Source organism: Hemiscyllium ocellatum, chromosome 29 (assembly GCF_020745735.1).
Source record: "Hemiscyllium ocellatum isolate sHemOce1 chromosome 29, sHemOce1.pat.X.cur, whole genome shotgun sequence".
Lineage (NCBI taxonomy): Eukaryota > Metazoa > Chordata > Chondrichthyes > Orectolobiformes > Hemiscylliidae > Hemiscyllium > Hemiscyllium ocellatum.
This window is the reverse complement of record NC_083429.1, coordinates 15,741,878-15,767,178: the sequence shown is the minus strand read 5'-3', so window position 1 is coordinate 15,767,178 and position 25,301 is coordinate 15,741,878. Positions and strand designations below refer to the sequence as shown.

Sequence of the window (25,301 nt, the reverse complement as noted above, 5' to 3'; positions counted from 1 at the left end):
ACCATTCATGGCTTGCCTTCAGTAGCTCGATTATAAGGACCGGAACTTCCTTTCTTATCCTCTCCACCTCTTTACATCCCTTTCCCCTTTCACAACAGTCCTTTTGATCAAGCTTTTGGCCATCTTCCCAATATCTCATGTAGCTCAGTATCAAATTTTGTTTTGTTAGGTTCTCAAGAAATGCTTTATTATGTTAGCGACACTGCATGAATAAAAGTTGGGAAAATACGAAAGATATTGGTACTTTCCACTGCAAATAGAAATAAAAGATTACAAACATCACTTTATAAAAATCTAACTACAAAGAAACTGACATTGTCAATGGAAATGCTGAAGTCAATCCAATCCTTGTTTTTGATGTAGCAACCAAAATAATGCAAAATTTCAATGATTTAAATAATTATATCTATAATATGATAACACAGATATATGTAGAGTAGAAATGGCACTGTATGGCATTAGGTGGGGGTCATGGGTAAACATTTAATTAGGAATTATTTGCTCAAGACTCAGACAGTAGAAGTGTAATACAACACAGTAACATATCAGGAAATGCTCCCACAACACTAAATGGTCTTGTAATCTGCCCCACAACACATAGGGTGGATCAATAACCTTCAATTCTGTTGTACCCACCACGGTTATACCCCACATGCTTATCTAGTGCTGAGGTCAAGGTTAAACCCACCTGGAAATCCAACTGCGAAGCATATGGAAAGAGAAAATACTAAAATCAAGTTAAACACCACAACCAAGCCTGCCATTCAGTTGTTTAACTTCAAGCAGCTTCAAACAAACAAGCAAATGAAGATGCAGCATTCAGAAGAAACAATATCAGGTTAGTGAAAGTACCAGTTAACATTGAGACAAGCCGATAGAAAGGAAAGACACAAAGCTGTAACCCGTGCACTCACTGCCACAAAAAAATTCAGTTTAGTCTCAGTAACCTTTGAGAGAAGATGCCCATCCTTAGCATTAGTTTGTCAGGCAAGCAACCAAATAAAATCAGATTCCTGATAAATCCTTGGGTGAATTTAACATGTCAGCACTGCCAACTCTCAATCAAGGGCACAAGTTGAGTTGGTGTTTATCAATGTGTAGCACTTCTATGACTGATAATCTTTTCACCATCACAAGCAATTTCAACAACAAAATCATTCTTGGGAGCCAACAGAACAGTCAACAAACACTCAATTGAAGTGGATGATAAATACTATTTTAAAGTGCACTTCCCAAATGTGCTGAAGTGTGTTTTAAGAATGACAAGTGTCGAGTTACCTTTCAAACTTGAAAGCTTATTAGACAACTTGTCGTTTTGCAAATTTTGCTCCACCCTCCATCTGGCCCTTACCCACCTGGAGAAGAAGGTCACCTACATTAGATTATTTTTCATAGACTTCAGTTCTGCATTTAACATTATCATTCCTCAGCACCTGATTGGAAAGCTGCATCTGCTGGACCTAAATACCTCCCTGCAAAACTGGATGCTGGACTTCCTGACTGGGTGACTTCAGTCAATCTGGATCGGGAACAGCATCTCCAACATCATCACATTGAGCATGGCACCCCCCCCCCCCTTTGCTGATGGTACGACTGTAGTGGGTCTCATCAGCACAAACAATGAGTCAGCATACAGAGAGGAGGTGCAGCAGCTAACGGATTGGTGCAGAGCCAACAACCTGTCTCTGAACATGGACAAGATGAAAGAGATAGAAGTTGACTTCAGGAGGGCACAGAGTGACCACGCTCCACTGGACATTGACGGCTCCCCCATCAACACCAGCTCCATAGCTAAGAAAGCCCAGCAGTGTCTCTACTTTCTGCATAGACTGAGGAAAGCCCACCTCCCATCCTCACTACATTCTACACTCCATCCTATACTCATTGAGAGTACCCTGAGCTGCTGCATCACTGCCTGGTTCGGGAATTGCACTGTCTCGGATCATAAGACCCGACAACGGATAGTGAGGACAGCTGAGAGGATCATTGGGTCTCTCTGCCTTCCATTACAGACATAACACCACATGCTGCATCCGAAAGGCCAAGAGCATCATGGAAGACCCCACACACCCCTCACTCAAACTCTTCTGGCAGAAGTCTCTCACAACCAAACTGTTCAACAGTTTCTTTCCCTAAGTCACCAGGTTCTTTCACCCTGTATGACCGAACTCTTTTCCATCTGAAATTCTTTGCACAACTTTGAATTGCTGCGAGAACAATGTTTATTAATTATCATTCTTTTATTACACTTGTAATTTGCGTGTTTTGCACTTCTTATGCACTTTATGTCATCTTTTGTATGATCGTGTAGTCCTACTGTCCATGTAACACCTTGGTCCTGGAGGAACACGGTCTCGTTTTTCATTGTATCAGTTGTATATGGTAGAAATGACAAACAAAATCCACTCCACACTATTCTACTCACTCAATGTCAAAAAACTCCCACCAGGCAGAGACGCCTAAAGCCAGCAGGAGAGTTTATGCTTTGGGAAGTTCATCATAAGAGGTCAAGATTTGTGGCATTGTTTCTCCTCACTGTCTGGCTGGTGCTGCACAGAACAGATTACCCTGCTTTTAGAACTTCTGTCTGATAATCGAGTGGAATTGAAGTTTGGACAATCCATTTCACTGAATTATCAATCAGGTAGTAATGAAGAACATCTACGCCATGATCTTCAATCACCACTTGTTTTGCTTTTAGCTCATACAGAAAAAAGCAGCAATATTAAACTTGAAGGATCTCAGCTCTACTGACCAAAACAGCAACCTGAAACCAATACGCAGATTCATTATAGCGCCTACCCAAATTGTTAATCTTCATGCAAATATAAACTTGGAATGACAAGAGATATTTGAAAAGTTAGTCAAAAAGAAAAAGAAGCATATGTCAGGTTTAGGAAACTGAAATCAGACAAGGCCCATGTCTGAAGAAGAACTAAGGAGGGCAAAAAGGGGCCACGAATTATCCTTGGCAAGTAGGATTAAGGAGAATCCCAAGACTTTTTATTAGAAGTAAGAGGGTAACTAGGGAAAGCATAGGTCCACTCAAAGACAAAGGAAAAAAGTTACGTGTGGAACCAGACTAAGTGGGTGAGGTCCTTCATGAGAACTTTGCATCAGTATTCACCAAGGTGAAGGCCATGAATGATGGTAAGATTTGGGGGGAGGGGTGTGTTGATATTCGAGGGTATGTTGATATTCTAGGGCATGCTGATATTAAGGTGGTGGTGGTTTTGGGTGCCTTGAAAAAACATTGAGGCATATAAGAACCCAGGGCACGATGGGATCTATACCATGAAAATGAAGGAGGCAAAGGAAGAGATCACTGGAGCCTTAATAGATATCTTTACATCCTCTATAGCCACAGGTGAGTTCCCAGAAGTCTGGTGAATAGCCCATGTCAATTCTTTGTTAAGGCAAACATGGATAATCCAGGAAATTACAGGTTGGTGAACCTTGCATCAGTAGTAGGGTGGTTATTGGAGAAGATTCTTAGGTACAGGATTTACTCACATTTGGAGAAGAATGGAATTATTAGGGATAGTCAGCATGGCTAGCACAGGGGAGGTCATGTCTTATAAAATTGATCAAGTGTTTTGAAGAAGTAACAAAGACAATTGACAATGGTAGGGGGTCAGTGAATGTTACCTACATGGAATTCACTAAAACATATGACAAAGTCCTTCATGGTAGCCTGGTCCAGAAGGTTAAGACACATAGGATACATGGTGCATTGGCAAGATAGATATAATATTGGCTTGGTCATAGAAGATAGAGGGTAATTATGGAGGGGTTATTTTCTGACAATGTAGATGGTTTGATTAGTAAGTTGGCAGATGACGAGAAAATTGGTGGAGTTGTGGATAGTGAAGAAGGTTATCAAAGGATACAACAGGATATAGACCAGATGAAAAGTTGGGTGGAGAAACGGCAGATGGAGTTTAATCCAGACAAGTGTGAGATAATGCACTTGAGAAGTTAGTTAGCATGAAGAAAGTATGCAATAAATGGCAGGACTCTGAGAAGCATTGATATACAGCGGGATCTTCGGCTCTAAGTCCATAACTCTCTGACAGTGGCAACACAAGTGGACAAGGTGGTGAAGACACACAGCATGCTAGCCTTCATCATTTGGGACACTGAGTATAAAAGTAAGCAAGTCGTGTTGCAGGTGCATAAGACTTTAGTTCGTCCCCATTTGGAGTGTCGTATGCAGGTCTGGTTACCACACCTTAGGAAGAATGTGGAGGCTTTGCAGAGGGTGCAAAGACATTTACAGGATGTTGTATATAAGGAGAGGTTGGACAAACTTGCACTGTTTTCATTCGAATCTCACAGGCTGGAAGGTAATCTGATGGAATTATACAAAATGATGAGAGGCATGGATAGGGTGAAAAGTCAGAGTGTTTTTCTCAGGTTAGAAATGTTTAAATACTCAGATTCATAGATTTAAGGTTAGAGGGGAAAAGTTTAAAGGAAATGTACAATGTAATTTCTTTTTACATAGAAGGCAGTAGGTGCATGGAACAGGCTGTCAAGAGAGGTGGTAGAAGCAGATACGATAGCAACATTCAAGAGGCACTTAGACAGCCACCTGAACGGGCAGGGAATAGAGGTAAATGGACCACGTGTTGACAGATGGTATCAGTTTAGAGTGACATCATGATCAATATCGACATGGTGGGCCAAAGGGCCTGTTCTGTGCTACACTGTTCTATGTTTTAAACATTCTTTTTGAAGGCAAAACTATGGTGAATATTGGTGGTTACCCGTATCCTTTTATTGCGCCACAATTCCTCTCCAGGGCCTGTGGATGCTGTGTTATTAGCGACACTGGAATCATTTTCTGGCTGTTCAGAGACGATCGCAGAATCTTCCTCTTGATCCATTCCATTGGCCACAGGCTCATCAGCGTCTTCAAAGTGATGCTTCATAGCGAACTGCAACGTCTGCTAGAAGAGAACAAAACAAAAAAGAAACTTGCTCAGGGACACAACAGTCATTCCCCAACATTCCCATCTGCAGTGCTGAGTTGCAGAAAAGGTTGGTACTAAGTAAATCAATGACGAAACTCAGTATTACTTAGATGTACACAAATGCTATCTGAGGCTTACAAAAGATATATCATACTTTTAAAACAACCAAGTCAATTGACCAGGCAGGATGTATGTTTTTGACAATTACAAGGTTATTTTCATACAGCTAATCCTGAAATTTGCTACCTATATCCAAATCCATTATTCTGCCTGTCCTTGACTGCACAAGTCTATTTCTTAGGTTTGCTTTGCATTTCTTTGATGACAGCTCCAATGAAATCAGAATGAATCAAATTCAGATAATTGGAAACTTCAGCTGTGGCCAAATTGTCAACTATTCCCAAAGCAGAATTGAGCAGGACTCGAACACCCTTTTCCTCAGGTGGCTGAAGGCTGCACTAGCATTTTTGCGGTGATGCTGGATCTCTTCATCCAACAGCAGGACATTTCCAAGGAAGTGGTCAACATTCTCTCAGGCCTCCCCAAGGACCTTGATGATTGGGAGTTTGCTCCACAATGCCAGGCCAACTGGGTGGGGGAATCTGCATTTTGCAAATGTTTAGGTGAGACTCATGCTCTCATGTACCTGTGTGAAGGTCTTGGTGCAGGTCTGGAGTGCATCCTCAGATTATATATACACAAACATCCCCTCCTGCTAGAGCATAGAGCAGTGTCATAGATGACACTGGTTGGGGTGACTTTGGTTTTAGCCTGAGACAGTGGAGGTTTAGAAATTTCCCACAGATTCTCTAAATTAGATTTAATTCAGTGTGGAGCTTGTCGACAGTGAGGTGAGGCATTGCAGCAAGTTAGATCGAGAATAGTGATAGGGCGATGAGACACCATCATGAATGAGGAATGGGTTGGTGGTGGAATTATTGGTTATCACTATTGGTTACTACTATTACTGTTGTTGTAGAGAGGTGAAGGATGACAAACTTCATGGTGCAACCAAAGTGGAGAAGGATATTGATTCTCGATTGACAGGTGTCAAAGGCCTTGATAAGTTCGAAGGCAGCCATATACATGGTGTGTTATTTTCTCTGCATTTCTCCTGCAGCTTTCGTACATTAAAAATCACAGCCATTGTGCCCCTTTGTAGCCAAAAGCCACACTGCAACTCCAGGAGTTCCTCAGCCAAAGGGATGACTGAGGAAGACCTTGGTGATGACTTTTCAACAGTCGACAGCAGAGAGATTCCCCTGTAGTTATCGCAGTCGGACTTATTCAAGACTATGGCATTTTGGAGCTTTCCTGGGACGCTCCTCTCCTTCCAGATAAGGCAGGTAAGGGTGTGTAACGGCAGTAGAAGTTCTTTGCCTCCGTAATTTAATACCTCAATAGAGAAACTGCCTGCTCTTGTTGATCTTAAACTGGCGGACAGCTTTCTCAACTCTGTCCAAGGCTGGGGTATTGCTGAGCTTGTGGCATATATGGTGTGCAATACATTCAATGATGCTTGGATCAACAATAGAGCCCTGGATGAGAAGGTCTCTAACATATAAATGGGGTTGGGATCTGGTTGGCATGGATGGGTTGGCCCGAAGGGTCTGTTTCCATGCTGTACATCTCTATGACTCTATGCTCCCCTCAGCATTTTTTGATGGGTTCTTTATCTTTGATGAGAGTCACTCCGTGCTTAGCCATGGGTGGGGTGGGGCCTTGGATGTCTGGTCTGTATCTGGTCTTTACAGTACAAAGAAACTGTGCATGTCATGTTTGTGGGCCACTCTTTGTGGGCCTCCAGTACTTTCTCCACTCATCACCTATTCTGTACGTCGCTGGTTTGTTTTTGGACGTCTGCCTTCAATGGCCTGTAGGCATGCCTTTTCTCTTCCGAGTGCAGTTGTTGTTTTACATGCAGAAATGCCATACACCTCTGGCTTAATAGTTCCTGGATCTCATGATCATTCTCATCAAACCAGTCTTAGTGTTTCCTGGTTAAGTGGCCAACTGAGTTTTTGCAAGCATTGAAGATGGTGGCCTTAAGGGCGGAGACTGTTGGGATCTCACGACTTGATGTCGCTGTAAGTCACCAGATTATAGCAGAGAGGAGTTGGTTATATAAGGCTACTTTACCCAGGTCTTTAAGTGCCTCAAAGGTGAGCATTTTGCAGCACTGTTTCTGTTGTCTTTGCTGAGGTGGGACTATATTTATGTTGATCTTGGCTCAGACCAGGAAATGGACCATCCAGCAGTTGTCAGCTTGGGTCATGGCACATGAGATTTTTGATCTTAGATTAAAATAAATGCTCGGCACCACATCGTGGGCCGAAGGGCCTGTACTGTGCTGTGCTGTTTTATGTTCTAATTTAATAATGCCTCACAGTTCAGGAATACCATAACGTTCTCCCAGTCCATTGTTTTTCTCGTGTTCTTTTTAAAATGTTTCCAGGGCGGCACAGTGACACAGTGGTTAGCACTGCTGCCTTACCAGCACCAGGGATCCAGGTTCAATTCCTATCTCAGGCAACTGTCTGTGTGGAGTTTGCACATTATCCCAGTGTCTGCGCGGGTTTCCTCTGAGTGCTCCGGTTTCCTCCCACAGGCCAAAGATTGCAGGTCAGGTGAATTTGCCATGCTAAATTGCCCGTAGTGTTAGGTGCATTAGTCAGGGGTTAATGTAGGGGAATGGGTCTGGATGGGTTGCTCTTTGGTAGGTCGGTGTGGACCTGTTGGGCCGAAGGGCCTGTTTCTACAATGTAGGGAATCTAATCTAATTTTATAACACTCTGCCAGCCCAGTGACCTCTTTTATGAACAACACCTGACGGCCCAGTGATTAATGAAACACTCCCACCCAGTTTGTGCTTTTATAACACCCTCCCAGCTCAGTGCTTACATAAACTCCTATTGACGACTCACCACCAGTTCAGTAATTTTCTAAAACACCCCCAAACACACTTTAATTATTTTTAAATATAAACTCCCCCCACCCCCAGTCCAGTGATCTTACAAACTCCACCCTCTCGATAGCAACTACATTTTTCCTATAATGAGGCAAGTAGAACTGGACACAATATTCCAAGTGTGATCTAAGCAGTGTTTTATAGAGCTGCAGCAAAACCTCATGGCCCTTAAACTCAATCCTGCTGTTAATGAAAGCCAAAACACCATACACCTTCTTAACAACCTTATCAACTTGAATGGCAACTTTGAGGGATCTATGTACGTGGACCCCAAGATCCCACTGTTCCTCCACACTGCCAAGAACTCTCTCTTCAATCCTGTATTCAGCATTTAAATCCAACCTTCCAAAATGAATCATTTCGCATTTATCCAGGATGACAGTGTCAATATCTTGCAGCCTGCAACAGTCCCTCACACTAATACAACACCACTGACCTTTGTGTCATCGGCAAACTTACTAATCCAACCTTCCACGTCTCTATCCAAGTCATTTATAAAAACTGAAGAGAACACAGGCCCAACAACAGATCCCTGTGAGACACCACTGGTCACCGACCTCCAGACAGAATACTTTCCATCCACTACCACTCACTGTCTTCTTTTGACCAGCCAATTCTGTTCCAGTCAACCTGATTTCCCTTTATCCCATACCTCCTAACTTTCTGAATGAGCCTACCATGGGAAACCTTATCAAATGCCTTACTGAAATCCATCAACTGCTCGCCCTTCGTCATCTTGTCTCATCACAAAGAGCTCTAAGGCTTGTGAGGCATGAACTGACCCTCAAAGATATCCTGACTATAGTGAGTTTTTCAGGTTGAGGTTTTGGATGTAGGTTTGCTCGCTGCTTTCTATTTATATGTTTGGGTTTGCAGGAATAGAAAGCAGGAAGTTTCAGCATCACTCTGCATAAAGTCCACTGAAGATGTTACCTAGTAAGGTAATGAAACGTCTGGAAATGAACCTTTCAGCTCAGCGAGCAAACCTAGTCAAAATATTTTGACTATCTCTATCAAACTATGTTTTTCAAAATAGTCATAAATACTATCTCTCAGAATACTTTCCAGTCCCTTGTTTACCACACATTGGACTGACTGGACTGTAATGCCCAGGGATTTCCCTATTCCTTTTCTTGAACAGAAGAACAACATTTACCTCCCTTCAATCATCTGGTACTAATCCCGTGAAGACTGAGGAGGCCAGAGGCGCAGCAATCTCATTCCTCACTTCCTGTAGTAACCTTGGATATATCTGGTCCAGCCCTGGGGACTTATCTATCTTGATGCTTCCCAGGATTTCCAGCACATCCACTTTCTTAATATCAATCTGTTCAAGCCTAGTAACCTGGTCCATGGTGTTCTCACTATCAACAAGGTCCCTCTCTAATGAATACTGAAGCAAAAAAACTCATTTAGTGCCTCCCCTACCTCCTCAGACTTCAGGCACAAGTTCCCTCCACTATCCCTGATTAGCACTACCCTCTCTGTGATCATTCTCTTATTCCTCACGTAACTGTAGAATGCCTTTGGGTTTTCCCTAATCTTTCCCGCCAAGGCTTTTTTGTGCCCCCTCCTAGCTCTCTTCACTCCATTTCTGAGTTCTTTTCTAGCTACCCAGTAATCTTCTAAAGCTGTGCCAGATGCTTGCTTCCTCAACCTTAAATAAATGACTGTGGGGAGTTTAAAACAAAAACTGGGCCAAAGGGGTTATACAAGGTTGGGGCGGCAACGGTGTAATAAAAGTTATTGGGCTGGGGGTTGTTATACTATTTTTGGGTGGTTATAAAAACACTGCATTGTTGAGGGGGGGGGGGGGGGGGGGGATGTATAAGCATAAGCTGGGAGGTTGTTATAAAATCACTGGGAGTTACTTAAACCCAGGGCTGCATTTTGTTGTCAAACTATTGGGTATTATACAAAATGCGGGATGTTGTTAAAAAAAATATTGGGGGTTTAATAAACAATGTGCTGGAGGAGGAGGGTGGCATATATAAACCCTGGATTGGGGAGTGGGAAGAGAGTGCAATGAAAATCTTGCAGCAGCAGCAGCAGCAGCAGCAACAGGAGCTCTGGCTGTGTAGGCAGTTTGTAGGCAGTGCAGTCGCTGCTAGGCCCCATTCTGAATGGCAGAAGATCCAATTAGGAGACAGCCAGAAGACTGGAAGAGCAGTGCTGGAGTCTCAGTCTCCTAAACTGTGAGAGTAGAGGTTGAGTGAAGTATGAGAAAGTAAGATGAGGTGAGGGAGGGGAGGTAAGGGAGGAAGGCACGTATGCAGTTGTGTGCTCTGGTAGTTGTAGACCAGGTTACTGCTGCCATTGTTGTGGTTCTGTTCGCCGAGCTGGAAGTTTTTGCTGCAAACGTTTCGTTCCCTGGCTAGGGAACATCATCAGTGCTGTTGGAGCCTCCTGTGAAACGCTGCTTTGATGTTTCTTCCGGTATTTATAGTGGTTTGTTCTTGCCGCTTCCGGGTATCAGTTTCAGCTGTAGTAGTTTGTATGTGGGGTCCAGGTCGATGTGTCTGTTGATGGATGTTCTTGCCGCTTCCGGGTGTCAGTTTCAGCTGTGGTGGTTTGTATATGGGGTCCAGGTTCATGTGTCTGTTAATGGAGTTTGTGGATGAATGCCTTGCCTCTAGGAATTCCCTGGCTGTTCTCTGTCTGGCTTGTCCTATGATGGTAGTGTTTACCCAGTCAACTTCAACCAGACTTTACTGCTGCCACCTTGCCAGAATTTCCATCTTGGTATAGACATAATCAAGGATATGGATGATAAACCGGAATTCTGCACTGGCAACTCTGGAGTGGAGTGCACATCTAACCATGCAATCTAATTGAAGTAGAGACAGGCTATACTAGCTTGAGCAGAGAGGGCTCCCTTCTTACAGGAGAGATGAATCACCCTGACAAAGAAATTGCAGCATAAGGAGTTCATCTGCAGCAAAGGACCAATTCAAAACCAGGCTTAGCATTATCTTCTGCACAGGAAGTAGCGACAGTATGGCAGATACAACACTGAAGGGTCTGATGAATGAGCACTTGCCTGTTCCCGTAATTAAGCCACAAAGGCCATAAATGTGCTCTGGGATTTCTGACTGCAACACAAAATCTGTTTGTCCACACTGATGGCAGGCCTGCCCAGTGACAGCATTGTTGAGTGGAAAAAGATTTCTTAAGTTTTTCCACAGCCAACTCCCAACCTTTAACGCTGACTTTTACTGTAAAGGCTCAGACCTGTAAGATGTAAGACGTGAACAAATTGGAAAATAAAAACTTATTTCATGTATCTACTGTGTCACTGTGTTTTCAGTTTGTTTGACACAGCATGTTTGTGGACAACTGGGAGACATAATGGCTCCCACAGCTATCTTTAAACTTAGTTAACATTAATTCAATCTATCATGATTTTACTGTAGTTGCCTTTTCCAGTTCACTGGGAATATCACCTGTTGCATCAGTCTTATCATGACGACTATCAACACTTTCGGTGGCAAATGCAAGCAGTACTCTTAGATATATTGCTTTTTGGGTCCTTCCACACAGTCCTTGCAATGGCACAATAGTTTGGTTAGGTTGCAGTACCTACCAGGAGACAAATATTTCAAAAAGGTAAATGTGGTCTCCAACAGTCCTCAGAAACAAAAAAAAACCTGAAAAGGAAAGGTGAATCAACAATGGAAAAGAGATGTGAATACAAGCTGGAAAGAAACATAATGGTGGACCGTACAAGCTTGTTTAGATTATGTGGAAAGGAAGAGATTAACAAGGGTAAATGTGAGTCCATTTGAGATGGGCACAAGAGAATTTATAGTGGAAGATAAGGAATTAGTGAAGAAATGAAAGTATCACTTTCCAGTTGTCACCACAGAAGACGACGTAAGAAACCACTCTGAAAAAGTAGTTATGCATAGGACTAGAGAGAGAATGAGGAAATAAAAGAAGTTAGTATAAAAAAAAGAGGCAGTACTGAAAAATTACCTGGGTTAAAAGTTTGTAAATCTTCTGGACCAGAGGGGAAATCTATAACTACAGAACTGTTAGTTTGTGTCACCATAGCAAAAAATATTTGAATCGTTATTCACAATGACTAGACACTTAGAAAACATATGGCTGGGTGGAAATAAAATGAATATATGAAAGGGAAAATGTATTTGACAAACCATTTGGCATTTTTTGCGGATATTAGTGGGAATAGATAAAGGAGAACAAATAGATATGGAGCACTTGGATTTTCAGAAGATTTTTGATAAGGTTCAGAGGTAATTAAAAAAAAACAAAATTTAAAGATGAAATTGGCATTGATATACTGGCACAGATTAAGATTTGGTTAACAGGCAGATGCTAGAGAATAGGAATTAGAATACAGGACATTACAGTGCAGAACAGGCCCTTCAGCCTTCGATGTTGTGCCGAATTATGGAGCCAATCTGAAGCTCATCTATCCTACACAATTGCATTTTCATCCATATGTTTATCCAATTACAATTTAAATGCCCTTAAAGTTGGCGAGTCTACTACTGTTGCAGGCAGGGCGTTTCACGCCCCAACTACTTGCTGCGTAAAGAAACTACCTCTGACATTTGTCCTATATCTATCACCCTTCAATTTAAAGCTATGTCTCCTCATGCTAGCCATCACAATCCGAAGAAAAAGGCTCTCACTGTCCAGCCTATCTAACTCTTTGATTATCTTATTTGTCTCATCTAAGTCACCTCTCAACCTCCTTCTCTCTAACAAATACAGCCTCAAGTCCCTCAGCCTTTTCCCATAAGATCTTCCCTCCATACCAGACAACATGCTCGTAAATCTCCTCTGAACCCTTTCTAAAGCTTCCACATCCTTCCTATAATGTGGTGACCCAAACGTACGCAATACTCCAGCTGCAGTCACACCAGAGTTTTGTACAGCTGCAACATGACCTCATGGTTCTGAAACACAAAGCCTCTACCAATACACCGTATGTATTCTTAACACCCTATCAACGTGGGTGGCAACTTTCAAGGATCTATATACACCGACATCGAGATCTCTCTGCTCATCCACTCTACCAAGGATCTTACTATTAGCCCAGAACTCTGCATTCCGATTGTTCCTTCCAAAGTGAATCACCTCACATGTTTCTGCATTAAACTCCATTTGCCACCTCTCAGCAATAGCTTACCATGGGGAACCTTACCAAATGCCTTACTGAAATTCATATACACCACATCAACTGCTTTACCCTCATCTATCTGTTTGGTCACCTGCTCAAATAACTCAATAAGGTTTGTGAGGCATAACCTACCCTTCACAAAATCGTGTTGACTATTCCTAATCAACTTATTCCTTCCTAGATGATAATAAATCCTATCTCTTATAACCTTTTCCAACACTTTACCCACAACTGAATTAATGCTCACTGGTCTATAATTACCAGGGTTGTCTTTACTACCTCTCTTGAACAAGGGGACAACATTTGCTATCTTCCAGTCTTCTGGCACTATGTCACCATTGTCTACAGGAATAAAGATCAAAGCCAAAAGCTCTGCAATCTCCTCCCTGGCTTTCTAGAGAATCCTAAGATAAATCCAATCCAGTCCAGGGGACATATTTATTTTCACACTTTTCAGAATTGCTAACACCTCCTCCTTGTGAACCTCAATCCTGTCTTGTCTAATTGCCTGTATCTCAGTTTTCTCCTTGACAACATTGTCTTTTTCCTGTGTGACTCTGAGGTCAGCACTCTTCCATTACTCTTAGGATGGCAGGCTGTAACTAATGGGTGACTGCACAGAAGTTGTTCATAACCTATAGAAATGATTTAGATGCAAGGATCAATTGTGATTTTTCCAAATTTTCGGGTGGATGCAAAGAGGTTTCAAGGACAGGTAAACTGAATGGGCAAGAACATTGTAGATAGCAAGTAATGTAAATAAATACAAGGTCAACTACTTTAGCATAAAAAACAGAAAGACTCAGTACTTGTAAATGGTGAAGAAGTGCTGATGTCGAAAGGAACACGTATGTCTTTGTTCAAGAGACACTGAAAGCTAGCATGCAAGTTCAGTAAACAAATAGGACAGCAAATGGTGTACTGGCCTTTATTGTTGAATATCAAGCTGTGAAACAGCTGGCTTTATCTGTGAGTCAAATGTTTGAGATACCTTACTTTTTTGAGGTCATTTGAAGTTGACTCGATACAATGGAAACAGTTGCAGATAATATTATGGCAATACAGACATACCAGAATGACATGGCACAAATGTCTATGGCTTCCTTGAGCAGTAATGAGTGAATAGACAGACCCCATTCCACAACATGAATGGACCGAATGACTAAGATTTGCTACAACCAGTTCCGAACAAATCCTCCAGGTACTTCCTTTAACTTCATAAAGACAATACAGGACTTGGGATATCAATTGTAAAGCTGTGTTTGTTTGATATCACTGGCCTATTCACTAATGCACTGATCAAAGAAACTACTGACGCTTTCACCATGTTAGTCCAACATGGCAATCTAAACATGTTGCCACTGTTTGAATCCAAACTTTGAAATGGACTGTCCGAATTGCTAGGTTCATGTTTCACCTGCACCATGTCTGCCCAAATGGATGATGCTGCCAATGGGATTCCAATAAAGTTCCATTCTCATTAAGTTCTTTGTCAGATTTCACAAGAATCATATCTTCAATGTAATGATCCTGATCGTCCTACCTCTTGCATTTTTCTAATGATATGCTTGATCAATTTAAATCCCAAAGAGCATGCAAAAACTCGTTTTCACATGTTAATAGCTCGATCCTGTGCTCCTATTCTTCACTTTAAATGTAGAAATCTCTTTCCTCATTATGAGAATTCTATTAATAGTTTCACTATTGCTGACTACCACAACTTCACTAGTCAGTATGCACAATGGGATTCCTACAGTTGCAAATGCTATATATCCAACAGGTTTAATTGGAAGCACACTAGCTTTCGGAGCGCTGCTCCTTCATCAGGTGGTTGTGGAGGACACAATTGTAAGACACAGGATTTATAGCAAAAGTTTACAGTGTAATGTAGCTGAAATTATTACATTGAAAAATACATTGATTGTTAAGTCTCTCATCTGTTAGAATGACCATGTTAGTTTCACTTCTTTCATATGCATATCACAAAACTGTTTTTCAAAAAGTTACATTCTCAGGTTAACAATTGGTGTCAGCCCAGATAATGTGTTGAAGGTGTTAGCCCCCTGTGTGCTGCTGTCTGTGGCATAATGTTTAGACTGATTCTAATCTAAAAAATGAATTAACAGAATCTTACATGGATTTATGCAGCTTTTAAGCAAAGTACAATGTAACTCTGCAAGTACAAATTCACCCCACAAATGTATCCATTCAACCCTGTCATGATAGGCTCTGCAAGACGTGTCACAGTGTAGACATGGATACCACCATAATGCATGGGGACAACTGTACATGGGAGGTACTCATTCGAGTCAGCCAACGTTGTCTATCTCACACACTGCAGGCAAGGATGCTCTGAGGCATGGTACATTGGTGAAACTGAGCAGAGGCAACGGCAATGGATAAATGGACACCGCACAACAATCAACAGATAGGGGTATTCCCTCCCAGTTGGAGAACACTTCAGCGGTCTGGGACATTTGACCTCAGACCTTCGGGTGACCATCCTCTAAGCCGGACTTCGGGACAGGCAGCAGCGAAAAGTGGCCGAGCAGAGGCTGATAGCCAAGTTCAGTACCCATAGGGATGGCCTCGAATGAGACCTTAGGTTCATGTCACACTACAGGTGACCCCATTGCACTATACATACATGCACATACACAGATACCCCTATACACAGACACTCACACACATATATACACTCTCTCTCACAGACACTCACAACCCCCCACCCCACCCATCACACATACGCGCGCGTGCACACACACACACACGTTTGTGGGATGAACTTGTATTTGCAGAGTTACATTGTACTTTGCTCAAAAGCTGCATGAATCCATGTAAGATTTTGTTAATTCATCTTTTTAGATTAGAATCAGTCTAAACAATATGGCACAGACAGCAGCACACAGGGGACTAACACCTTTAACACACTATCTGGGCTGACACCAATGTTAAAGTTAATCTGAGAATGTAACTTTTAAAAAAATGTTTTGTGATTTACAAATGAAAGAAGTGAAACTAACATGGTCATTCTAACAGATGAGAGTCTTAACAAACAACCAAGGTATTGTTCAATGTATAATTTCAGTTACATCACACTGTAAACTTTTGCTATAAATTCTGTGTCTTACAATTGTGTCCTCCACAACCACTTGATGAAGGAGCAGCGCTCCGAAAGCTAGTGCTTCCAATTAAACCTGTTGGACTATAACCGGGTGTTGTGTGATTTTTAACTTTGTACACCCCAGTCCAATACCGGCATCTCCAAAAAATGCCATATTTTTTATTTGCTTTATTTGCAAACATCGTAAATAGGGCCACAAGCTACTTGTTCACCATAGAAGCTTTGTGATGTTGAAATATGGCACATCATAGCCATTCTATGATTCCCCTGAGCAGATCATTGCTCACTCTATCGCACAAATCCAGAAATGGGATAAAAGCCATCACTTTTGGTCCAGGGAAGTGCCAAGTCCATCTCAAAAACTAGATATTGAACCACAGCTGTTGTAAAGCTCAGAATAGCTACTACTACATTTATGCAGATTTATTATTTCAGAAGGTTGAACAGGAGATTCTGCTTGAATGCTAGTTTTACCTGACTCTGTTCCGTTGTTGATTCTTGACGGTTGAACTTTGGTGGACGTCCTGGTCGCCTCCCTGGACCAAACCGCCGCCTGCCCCGGCCACGACCTCTACATTTTGACCTGTTAGAAATCAGGTACAATAAATAATTTAATAAAGTGAAGCACAACATCAAGAAAACAATGTCTCTGACTGGTGCAGCATGTTCCCAGGACAAGTAAAAGCTGCAAATCTACAGCTCCAGGGAAAAAAGCTCTCAAACTTTCAGCTCTCCTGTCATACTGCAACCATTCAACATTATTGATATCCAGTGAATCTATGGCACAATTGTATTATTGTTGCAATCTTTGTAGAATAACACTGAGGTCCTGGACTTTGACTAGTAGCCAAACAGCTTGAAGTTAAGTCTCACCATTTGGAAACAAAGATGCAGGTACAGCAAATAATTAGGAAAGCAAACGGAAGGCTATCATTTCAGAAGGGTGATCAAATACACAAGTGAGAATGTTATGTTTCAGTTATACAGGCACGGCTGTGACTATTTCTGATTTGAGGTGTGCAGTTTTGGTCTCCCTATTTAAGGAAAGATGTAAATTCAATGCAGGCTGTTAAAAAAAGTTTTACCAAACTAATACGTGGAATGGGCAGATAGTCTTATGAGGAAAGATCAGATGTTTAGGCTTATGTTTGTTAGAGTTTACAAGAATGAGAGGCAACTTTACTGAAACATATGATTCTGAACGAACTGGACAGGATGGATATGGAAAGAATGTTCCCCTGGAGGGACAATTTAAAACTACAGGTCACTGTTCAGAAATGAGGGTGTCAACCATCTAAGATCAAAATAAGGAATTTTGTTTCCTCTCGGAAGACTGAGTCTTTGAAACAGTCTTTCCGAAAAGGTGATATAAACGGAGTCTGTGAATAATTTGAAAGCAGACGCAGATTGCTCCTCAAGAATCTAAGAAGTGAAAGATTATCAGAGGTAAGCAAGAATATGGAGTTGAGGTGAAAATCAGATGAGCCATGATTTAACTGGAAAGCGGAGCAGGCTTGAAGAGCCAATGTATACACAGTATGTAACTGAGCTTGGACTAGACAGTTTGGGTTTATATCAGATGGATCCGCATGAAGTAAAAGGGAAAGGAATCCTAAGCTAGAACACATTGGATCAAAGAAATTGGAATCAAAATAAAATGGGAAAAGGAAGCTTATGTTAAATATCAGATTTGTAATTCTACAGGGAATTTAAAAAAATACAGCAAGCGTAGAATTGAAAAACAAAATTAAAAGGTACAACGAGACTGTGAGAAAAATGAACACAAATCTTTTAGAAAGATCTGAACAGAAAATGATGCAATCAGTGGAAGGGTAGGGCTGATTAAGGTACAAAATACAATTTTGTTGTAGAGGCAGAGCCTACGGCTGACAGATCAGCTGAGAAAGGCTTCCATCACCATGTGATACTATCCCAACCACAATAGAAATGCTGCATGGCCATCATTTTATGCAGATGGAGTGATGCAGACACATGACACAGACAAACACCAATCTTCAAATAAAGGTGTTTTCAATATACAAGTAAAAGGGGGAGGAGAGAAACTGAAGAATAAGTGGGAATTTTCATGAGCACCAGATGGCTCAAACTACTTTGCAATCAATTAAGTATTTCTTTTTAAGCACAGCCATTATTGTAATGTTGGAACTAGCACGTAATTTCCACCCAGCAAGTTTCCACTGTTAGTCCTCACTGGGAGAGCCCACTGGAAATCAAGTCCAGCTATTCTTAGAATCCACAAAAGTTAATGATTTTTAGAAAGTACACAAAGATTCCCTAATTTATATGACTTTCAAACACAGGTTAACAGAAAGCATAGACCAGTTTTTTGTACTTAAGAATTACAATTTATTTCCAGTAATTAGGCTTAAGCTAGAGCTAAATATTCTTCATGAACTTTCAACAGATAACTCTTATAATTAAAACTCAAATCTCCTTACAAACAACTGCTTACACATACACACATGTGCAGAGGCAAACAGACAGGGAAAACAACATGAGTTCTATGGATGGAAGAAAAGACTGGGATCGCTGAAATTGTTGTAAGTTGATCAGAATGCTACTTCGAGGTCACCCTTCTCTAGCTGCTTCCACAAGTGACACTTATTGGTCACTTAGAAAATGGATCTGACTTAAAAATTAAAAGTCACAGCTTACTGCAACTGGAGGAAATCTAAACAGGCTTGTAGCTTTTGAAGCAAAGAACAGAGTTCCTGAACTGCTGATGGTCTGATATCTTTTTTATATCTTGATCGGACCCCAAATTGGTCAACTACTTGAGAACCAATTACATCTTCGTCATTCATCTTTGGACTAGTGAGTAGTTATCAATCAGATATTTCGACCAACCACCTGTGGACTGCCCCTCAGCCTCAGTTCATCTATAACCACACTTTAACCACAGCTCGAACAAGCAGTCTTAAACAGTCAGTTTACAATGAGTGTCAGGTTATTGGTTTTCAATACATTCAATAATCCTCTAGCAATAGACTCTATGACTCTCTATGACTGAAACCTTGGTTTTTTAAAAGCTTATTCTCAGTTCAGTCAACAATTAAAAATACACGAAAATAAAAAGAGACAGCCTTTATACCAGATACCGCAATATACCAGTTAATCTGTGATGTTGATTGAGGGATAAATACTGGCCAGGGCATTGGAGATAACATCCATCTCTTCTTCAAAATAATCAACTGGACTTTTGACATCCAGCCAGGCAAACAGATGTCTCTGTCTAATACCAATGAAACTGCATCTCCAACAATCCAGTGATCCTTCAGCATTGCACTGATTTTTGTGCTCAAAGCTGGATTTAGTTGAATCAGAACATTGAAATTCAGAGGCAAGTGTACCACCAGCAGAGAGATGATTGGCAATAAAATAGACTAATAAATTTTATAATATTATATTGTCTATATATAAGGTAGAAATGTGATCCCATCCAGATAGACTATCAAATGCTATTTGCTCACAGGATGGAGTTTCTCTTCTTAAGGATGACTATGTCACGCATCCTGTTGGAAAGAACATTTTCACCAACTCCACATCTGTGAATCCACACTGGCAGCTGATGGCTCTTTAGGCCATATGCCAGTACCGTGGTAAAATCCACAGGTGAACCACTGTTAATGGGAAAGCTGTAATACACAATCAAACAGATGAAGGACAACAAAAGCTGTGGTCTTGACTGAATCCCAACTGTTGGGTTTTGATCGCATCAGGACTCTGTGTATTCATCCTACAGATAGGGGAGATAAAAAGAACTGTCCCAAATAAACTCCCTGATTTCAGGAATGCAACAGTTGTCAATATCTTCAAGAAGGGAGATACATCATGCTGCTGAAACGACTAACGTGTTTCACTCTTGTCTACAGCAAGGAAAATCCTAATGCACATTTTTAGTTACTTCCTGTGACTGAGAAAATACTCCCAGAGACACAAGATGGATTTCGAGCAACCTCTGACATGATCATTGTTTCCAGACAAATTCAAGAAACAAGTTGACAGAGCGTCAGGAACTCTACATTCATTGATCAGATTAAAGCATTCGGCCATTAAATCTTTGTGGATTGTGCTGCAGAGATTGCTTCATGATGATGAGACTGCAATTGTCCTCAGTGGGAGATCTGAAACAGAGGTTTTCAAATTCCAGACTGGGATCAAGCAAAGCTGTGATATAGTAAATATCAATCTGGGCCATTTATCTTACAGCAGTTATTATTCACCTTCGCTCTTGCGTGAGTATTAAATGCTGCTTCCATAGAAAACTCTTTAATCTCAGTCAACTCCTTGTCAAAACTAAACTGATTGCTGTGTGAATGATCTACATGATGTGGATGACTACAGTCTTGCTGTTCATACTGCACCAACTTTGTAAAACACTCTCAACCTCTTCAATTCTGTATTTAAGAGGTTGGCTTGAATAATTCTGTATTCAAGGCTTGCCCTTGAATGTTACTATCATAAAACTTAGATCACTGAAATTCTACCATTTCCCATGAATGCTGCAAAAGAGACTCCTGAATACGTTTCAACACCCCCTCCTACTCCCCTGTGATACGTCCATCCTGAGCCTCCTCCACCACCTAAACAAGTAACCCGCAAACCAGAGGAGGAACACCTCATCTTCTGCCTCGGCAGCGTACACCAAACTGCCTCAACACTGAATTCACCAGTTTCCAAATTTCCCCTCGCCCCTATCCCATTCCAGATCCAACTCTCCAACTCGGCACTGCCCTCTTGACCTGTCTATCTTCCTTCCCACCTATCTACTCCACACTTGCCACCGAACTATCACAATTGTCTCCTACCTTTGCCCACTTATCCCCATCCCACCTACTTTTCCCCTAGCCCTGCACCCGGCCCTATATCTTTCTCAAACCCTCATCTCCTTCCCCACAACATATGAAGGGTTATACCTAAAATGTCGATTCTCTCACTCCTCAGATGCTACCTAACCTGCTGTGCTCTTTCCAGTGCCACATTTTTTTTCGACCTTTGAATATGTCACGCAACTCCACATGAGACTGTACAAACACATTTTCAATTCCCTCTTCAGCAGACAATCTCTTTTCATTCACTCTATCAAGCCTCTTCAGAATGTTGGATGATTCAAGGAGATCACATCTCATCTTTCAAAACTTCAGAGAATAAAGACCTAATTTACTCAGCCTGTCACCAGAGAAAACAACCGAACAACTCCATCATTCTAAAGGATTAATTGAGTGAACATTGCCTGTTCCAACCAAATGCAAGATTCTTTTAATCAACCAAAACTGCACACAGTATTCTTGATGTGGTCTGGAATCATCCAGATGCCATCTGGATTCCAGATGAAATCCAGTACAACTGCAACAAGAGGCTTTCCTTCCCATATTCCAATCCCTCGCAAAAAAGGTCAGCATATCATATAGTCAGAGTCTTACAGCATGGAGACACTCCCTTTGGCCCAAACTGGTCCATGCCAATCAAAATATCCATCAATGTTAACCCCATTTCTCTGCACTTGGCCCATATCCTTCTAAACTGTTCCTATCCATGTATTTGTCCAAATGCCTTTTAAACGCTGTTAATATACCCACCTCAACCACTTCCACTAGCAGCTCATTCCATACCATCCTCTGTGTAAAAAGGCTGAGCCTCAGATTCCCTTTTATTCTTTCCCCTCTAACCTTAAACTGATGCTGTCTAGTCCTCAATTCCCCAAACTTTGAAAAAATACATTCACTCTATCCATACCTCTCATGACCTTATACACATCTCAGTCTCACACACTCTAAAAAGTCCTAGTTTTGTCCAATCTCTCCCTATAACTCAGACCCTTCAGTCTTGGCAACATCCTTGTAAATTTCTTCTGCACACCTTTCACTTTAATAACATACTTCCTGTAGTAAGGTGACCAAAACTGAACAAAATACTCCAAGTGTGGCCTCTTCAACGTCCTGTAAACTGCAACATAACTTCCCAACTTCTATATTCAATACCCTGACTGATGAAGACCAGTGTGCTAAAGGCCTTCTCCACTGCCCTTTGTTTGACAGCCATCTCTCCCAAAAGGCAACTATCATTAAGGAGAGGCAACAGCGGATCAGCTGCATTAGCTCATGGAAGCAAATTCAACAGTCTCTTTGGATGCTTGAGGCTGGACACTCCAAGGGTTGCAGGTTGAGAATTGACCCATTCCATCACATGAAGGTCACTACAGAAATTTGGGATCAAATAGATATCACATTCAAATCAAGGGATAGCCAAAGATCATATATTAGGCAGGGAAACAGTGAAATTTGTGGTCCTGCCTTTTCAATCCTCCTTGGACATGATAATTAAATCAGAGGACGGCTCCTTTTCTTGAAGTTCTTACCATCACAAAATCATTTCACCCTACATGAGATCAACACATGGCGAAATGCACTGGACAAAGCAGGCAAGTCTGTGAATCCTGACAACACCTGACGATAATTAGAAAGAATTGTGCTCCGGAGCTTACCACACAACCTGTTCCAGTTAGTAACAACTCGGCTATCCTCCCAGCAATGTGGATAATTGCTTGGGAAAATCCTGTGCACAAAGAGCAGGACAACTCCATACCCCATCAGTAAAGAGAAAGAAGGCATTGTCCGCAGTGCTATTAAGCACCACTCATTCATCAAAATCTGATCAATGATGCTTGGTTTAGATTTCATCAGGGCCACTCGGCTCTTGACCTCATTTCAGCTTCAGTTCAAACATGAAACAAAAGCTGAACTCGATGGATGAGTCAGAGCCTTTGACATCAAGATGAGTTTAACCCAATGCAGCATCAAGGACCCAGTAAAACTGAAGTAAATGGGAATCAGGGGGGAAATCTGTCCACTGGTCAAATTACGTTATACATAAAAGAAGATATGCTTGTTCAAGGTCAATTATCTCAGTCTCAGGAAATCATTGTAGGAATTCTTTAGGGCAATGTCCAAGGCTCAACCATCTTCAACTATTTAATCAATGACCTGTCCTCCATCATTAGGTCAGACATGTAGGATGCTCACTGATAACTTCACAATATTCAAAATCATTTGTAATTCATGCACTGAAGCAGTCCATGCCAAAGGGAGCAGTTTCTGGACAAAATCCAGTCTTTAGCTAATAAGTGGCAAATAATATTTGCACCACACAAGTAAAAGGCATTGAGAAGAGAGTGAACATGACAACCTCCCATATCTTTAAAAAACATTGCTTTCTTTGAATACCTAGCATCAACATCCAAAGTGTTATCATTGACCAAAAACAAACTGGATCAGACAAATTTCTTTTTAATTCATTCATGAGATGTCGACATCACAAGCTGGGCCAGCACTTATTGCCTGTCCCTGGTTGCCCTTTAGTAAGTGGTGGTGAGCTGTACCTTGGACTGCTGTAAGTAGACCCAGAATGCTGTTAGGGAGGAAGACAGAGAATAAAGAACAGGACAGCAGAGGAAAAGGCCCTTTGGCCCTCCAAACCTGCACTGATAGTTTTAGTATGGAAGTGCAAAATGTGTCTTCACTGACAGGATCCATATCCCTCTATTTCCTTCCTATTCATGTATTCATCCATGTGCTTCTTCAATGCTGGTATCGTGTCTGCTTCCACCACTTCCCCTGGCAGCGCAGTCAGGCACTCACCACCCTTAATGTGAATTATAAACACACAAAGGGATTGAACAAGTGTGCGCCCATCAAACATTTATTGAAGCAGCGACAACCATGGCTTCCAGGAAATCCAGGATTTTGACCCAATAACATTTAAGGAACAGCAGTATAGTTCCAATTCAGGAGGATGTAGGGAACCTGCAAGTGATGATGTTCTCATTTGTTGTGTAATTGGCAGACTGATTGCCAGGATGGATTAATAATTCTTCTATTGTGTCATACAACTACAGAATAGCAGGGAGAAAGTGAGGACTGCAGATGCTGGAGATCAGAGCTTAAAAATGTGTTGCTGGAAAAGTGCAGCAGGTCAGGCAGCATCAAAGGAACAGGAGAATCGACGTTTCCGGCATAAGCCCTTCTACTGAATAGCACGAAATGAAATATATGGATCATGACCAGATGCTCTCTAAGAACTTCTATGATTATGATGGGGTTTGGTACAAGTTAGGTATTGCTACCACTGGAGCTACTGACATAATTGAGAAACCTCAATTATTCAGCACTTGATTGTCCGAATTTCGGATTATCTGGCAAGATCGCAATGTCCTGATGCCTGGCTAACTTACGTTATCCGACATTCGATGAACTGAATAAAATTCTCTACATCCATGTCCTTCGAATAATCGAGCTTCTTCTGTATTAGTAACGTTGCATATGAAGGATATGAATGGATGAGAGATAGTTCATTTAAGTTCATGTTAGTGAAATACAGGCCATATCAGGCTATAATTGAAGAAATGACAACATGAATATCTAGGAATTATATCGCAAATAAATTTTAAATTGAGATCTAGAGAATAACTGTTCAACTGTTCCATAGAAAAGTGGTTCAGAAAATTGAAGCTTATGGCATAAAGGTGGCAAAGATTCTTGCAGGATTAAAACCGAGAGTGATCAAAACAAATAGCATTAACTGCTTCAGAATCCACAAAAGAAACAGGATATAACGTATTTATGAATGGAAAATAGATCCAGGAAGACACACACAAAAGGAGAGACAAACACAGAGGGAAAACATAGATCAGTACAGCACAGTGTAGGTCCTTCGGCTCTGGACATTGTGCCGGCCTTTTATCCTACTCTAAGATCAGGCTAACCAACATACCCTTCATTGTACTATCTTCCATGTGCCTTTCCAAGAGTTGCTTAAATATCCCTAACGTATCTGACTCTACTACCATTGCTGGCAGTGCATTCCACGCACCTACCACTCTGCGTGAAGAACCTACCTCTGACATCTCCCCTAAACCTTCCTCCAATCATCCTAAAATTCTGCCCCCTCATGATAGCCATTTCTGCCCGGGGACAAAGTCTTTGACTATCCACTCCATCTATGCCTCTCATCAGCTTGCATGCTTCTATCAAGTCACCTCGCATTCTTCTTTACTCCAATGTGAAA

At 41.5% G+C, this 25,301-nt stretch overlaps 1 protein-coding gene across 4 annotated transcripts in view; it reads right to left on the bottom strand.

Moving 5' to 3' along the window:
- prdm10 (PR domain containing 10) overlaps positions 1-25,301 on the bottom strand; it is a 206,663-nt gene that overhangs the window by 70,519 nt on the left and 110,843 nt on the right. For 3 of the 4 annotated variants that reach the window (XM_060846798.1, XM_060846797.1, XM_060846801.1), the window contains 2 exons: positions 16,692-16,800; positions 4,770-4,952 (listed from right to left, as the gene is read on the bottom strand). In XM_060846798.1, coding sequence (XP_060702781.1) covers positions 4,770-4,952; positions 16,692-16,800 — 292 coding nt within the window. The remainder of the gene's footprint in view (positions 1-4,769; positions 4,953-16,691; positions 16,801-25,301) is intronic. The other variant, XM_060846799.1, reaches the window with a different exon arrangement.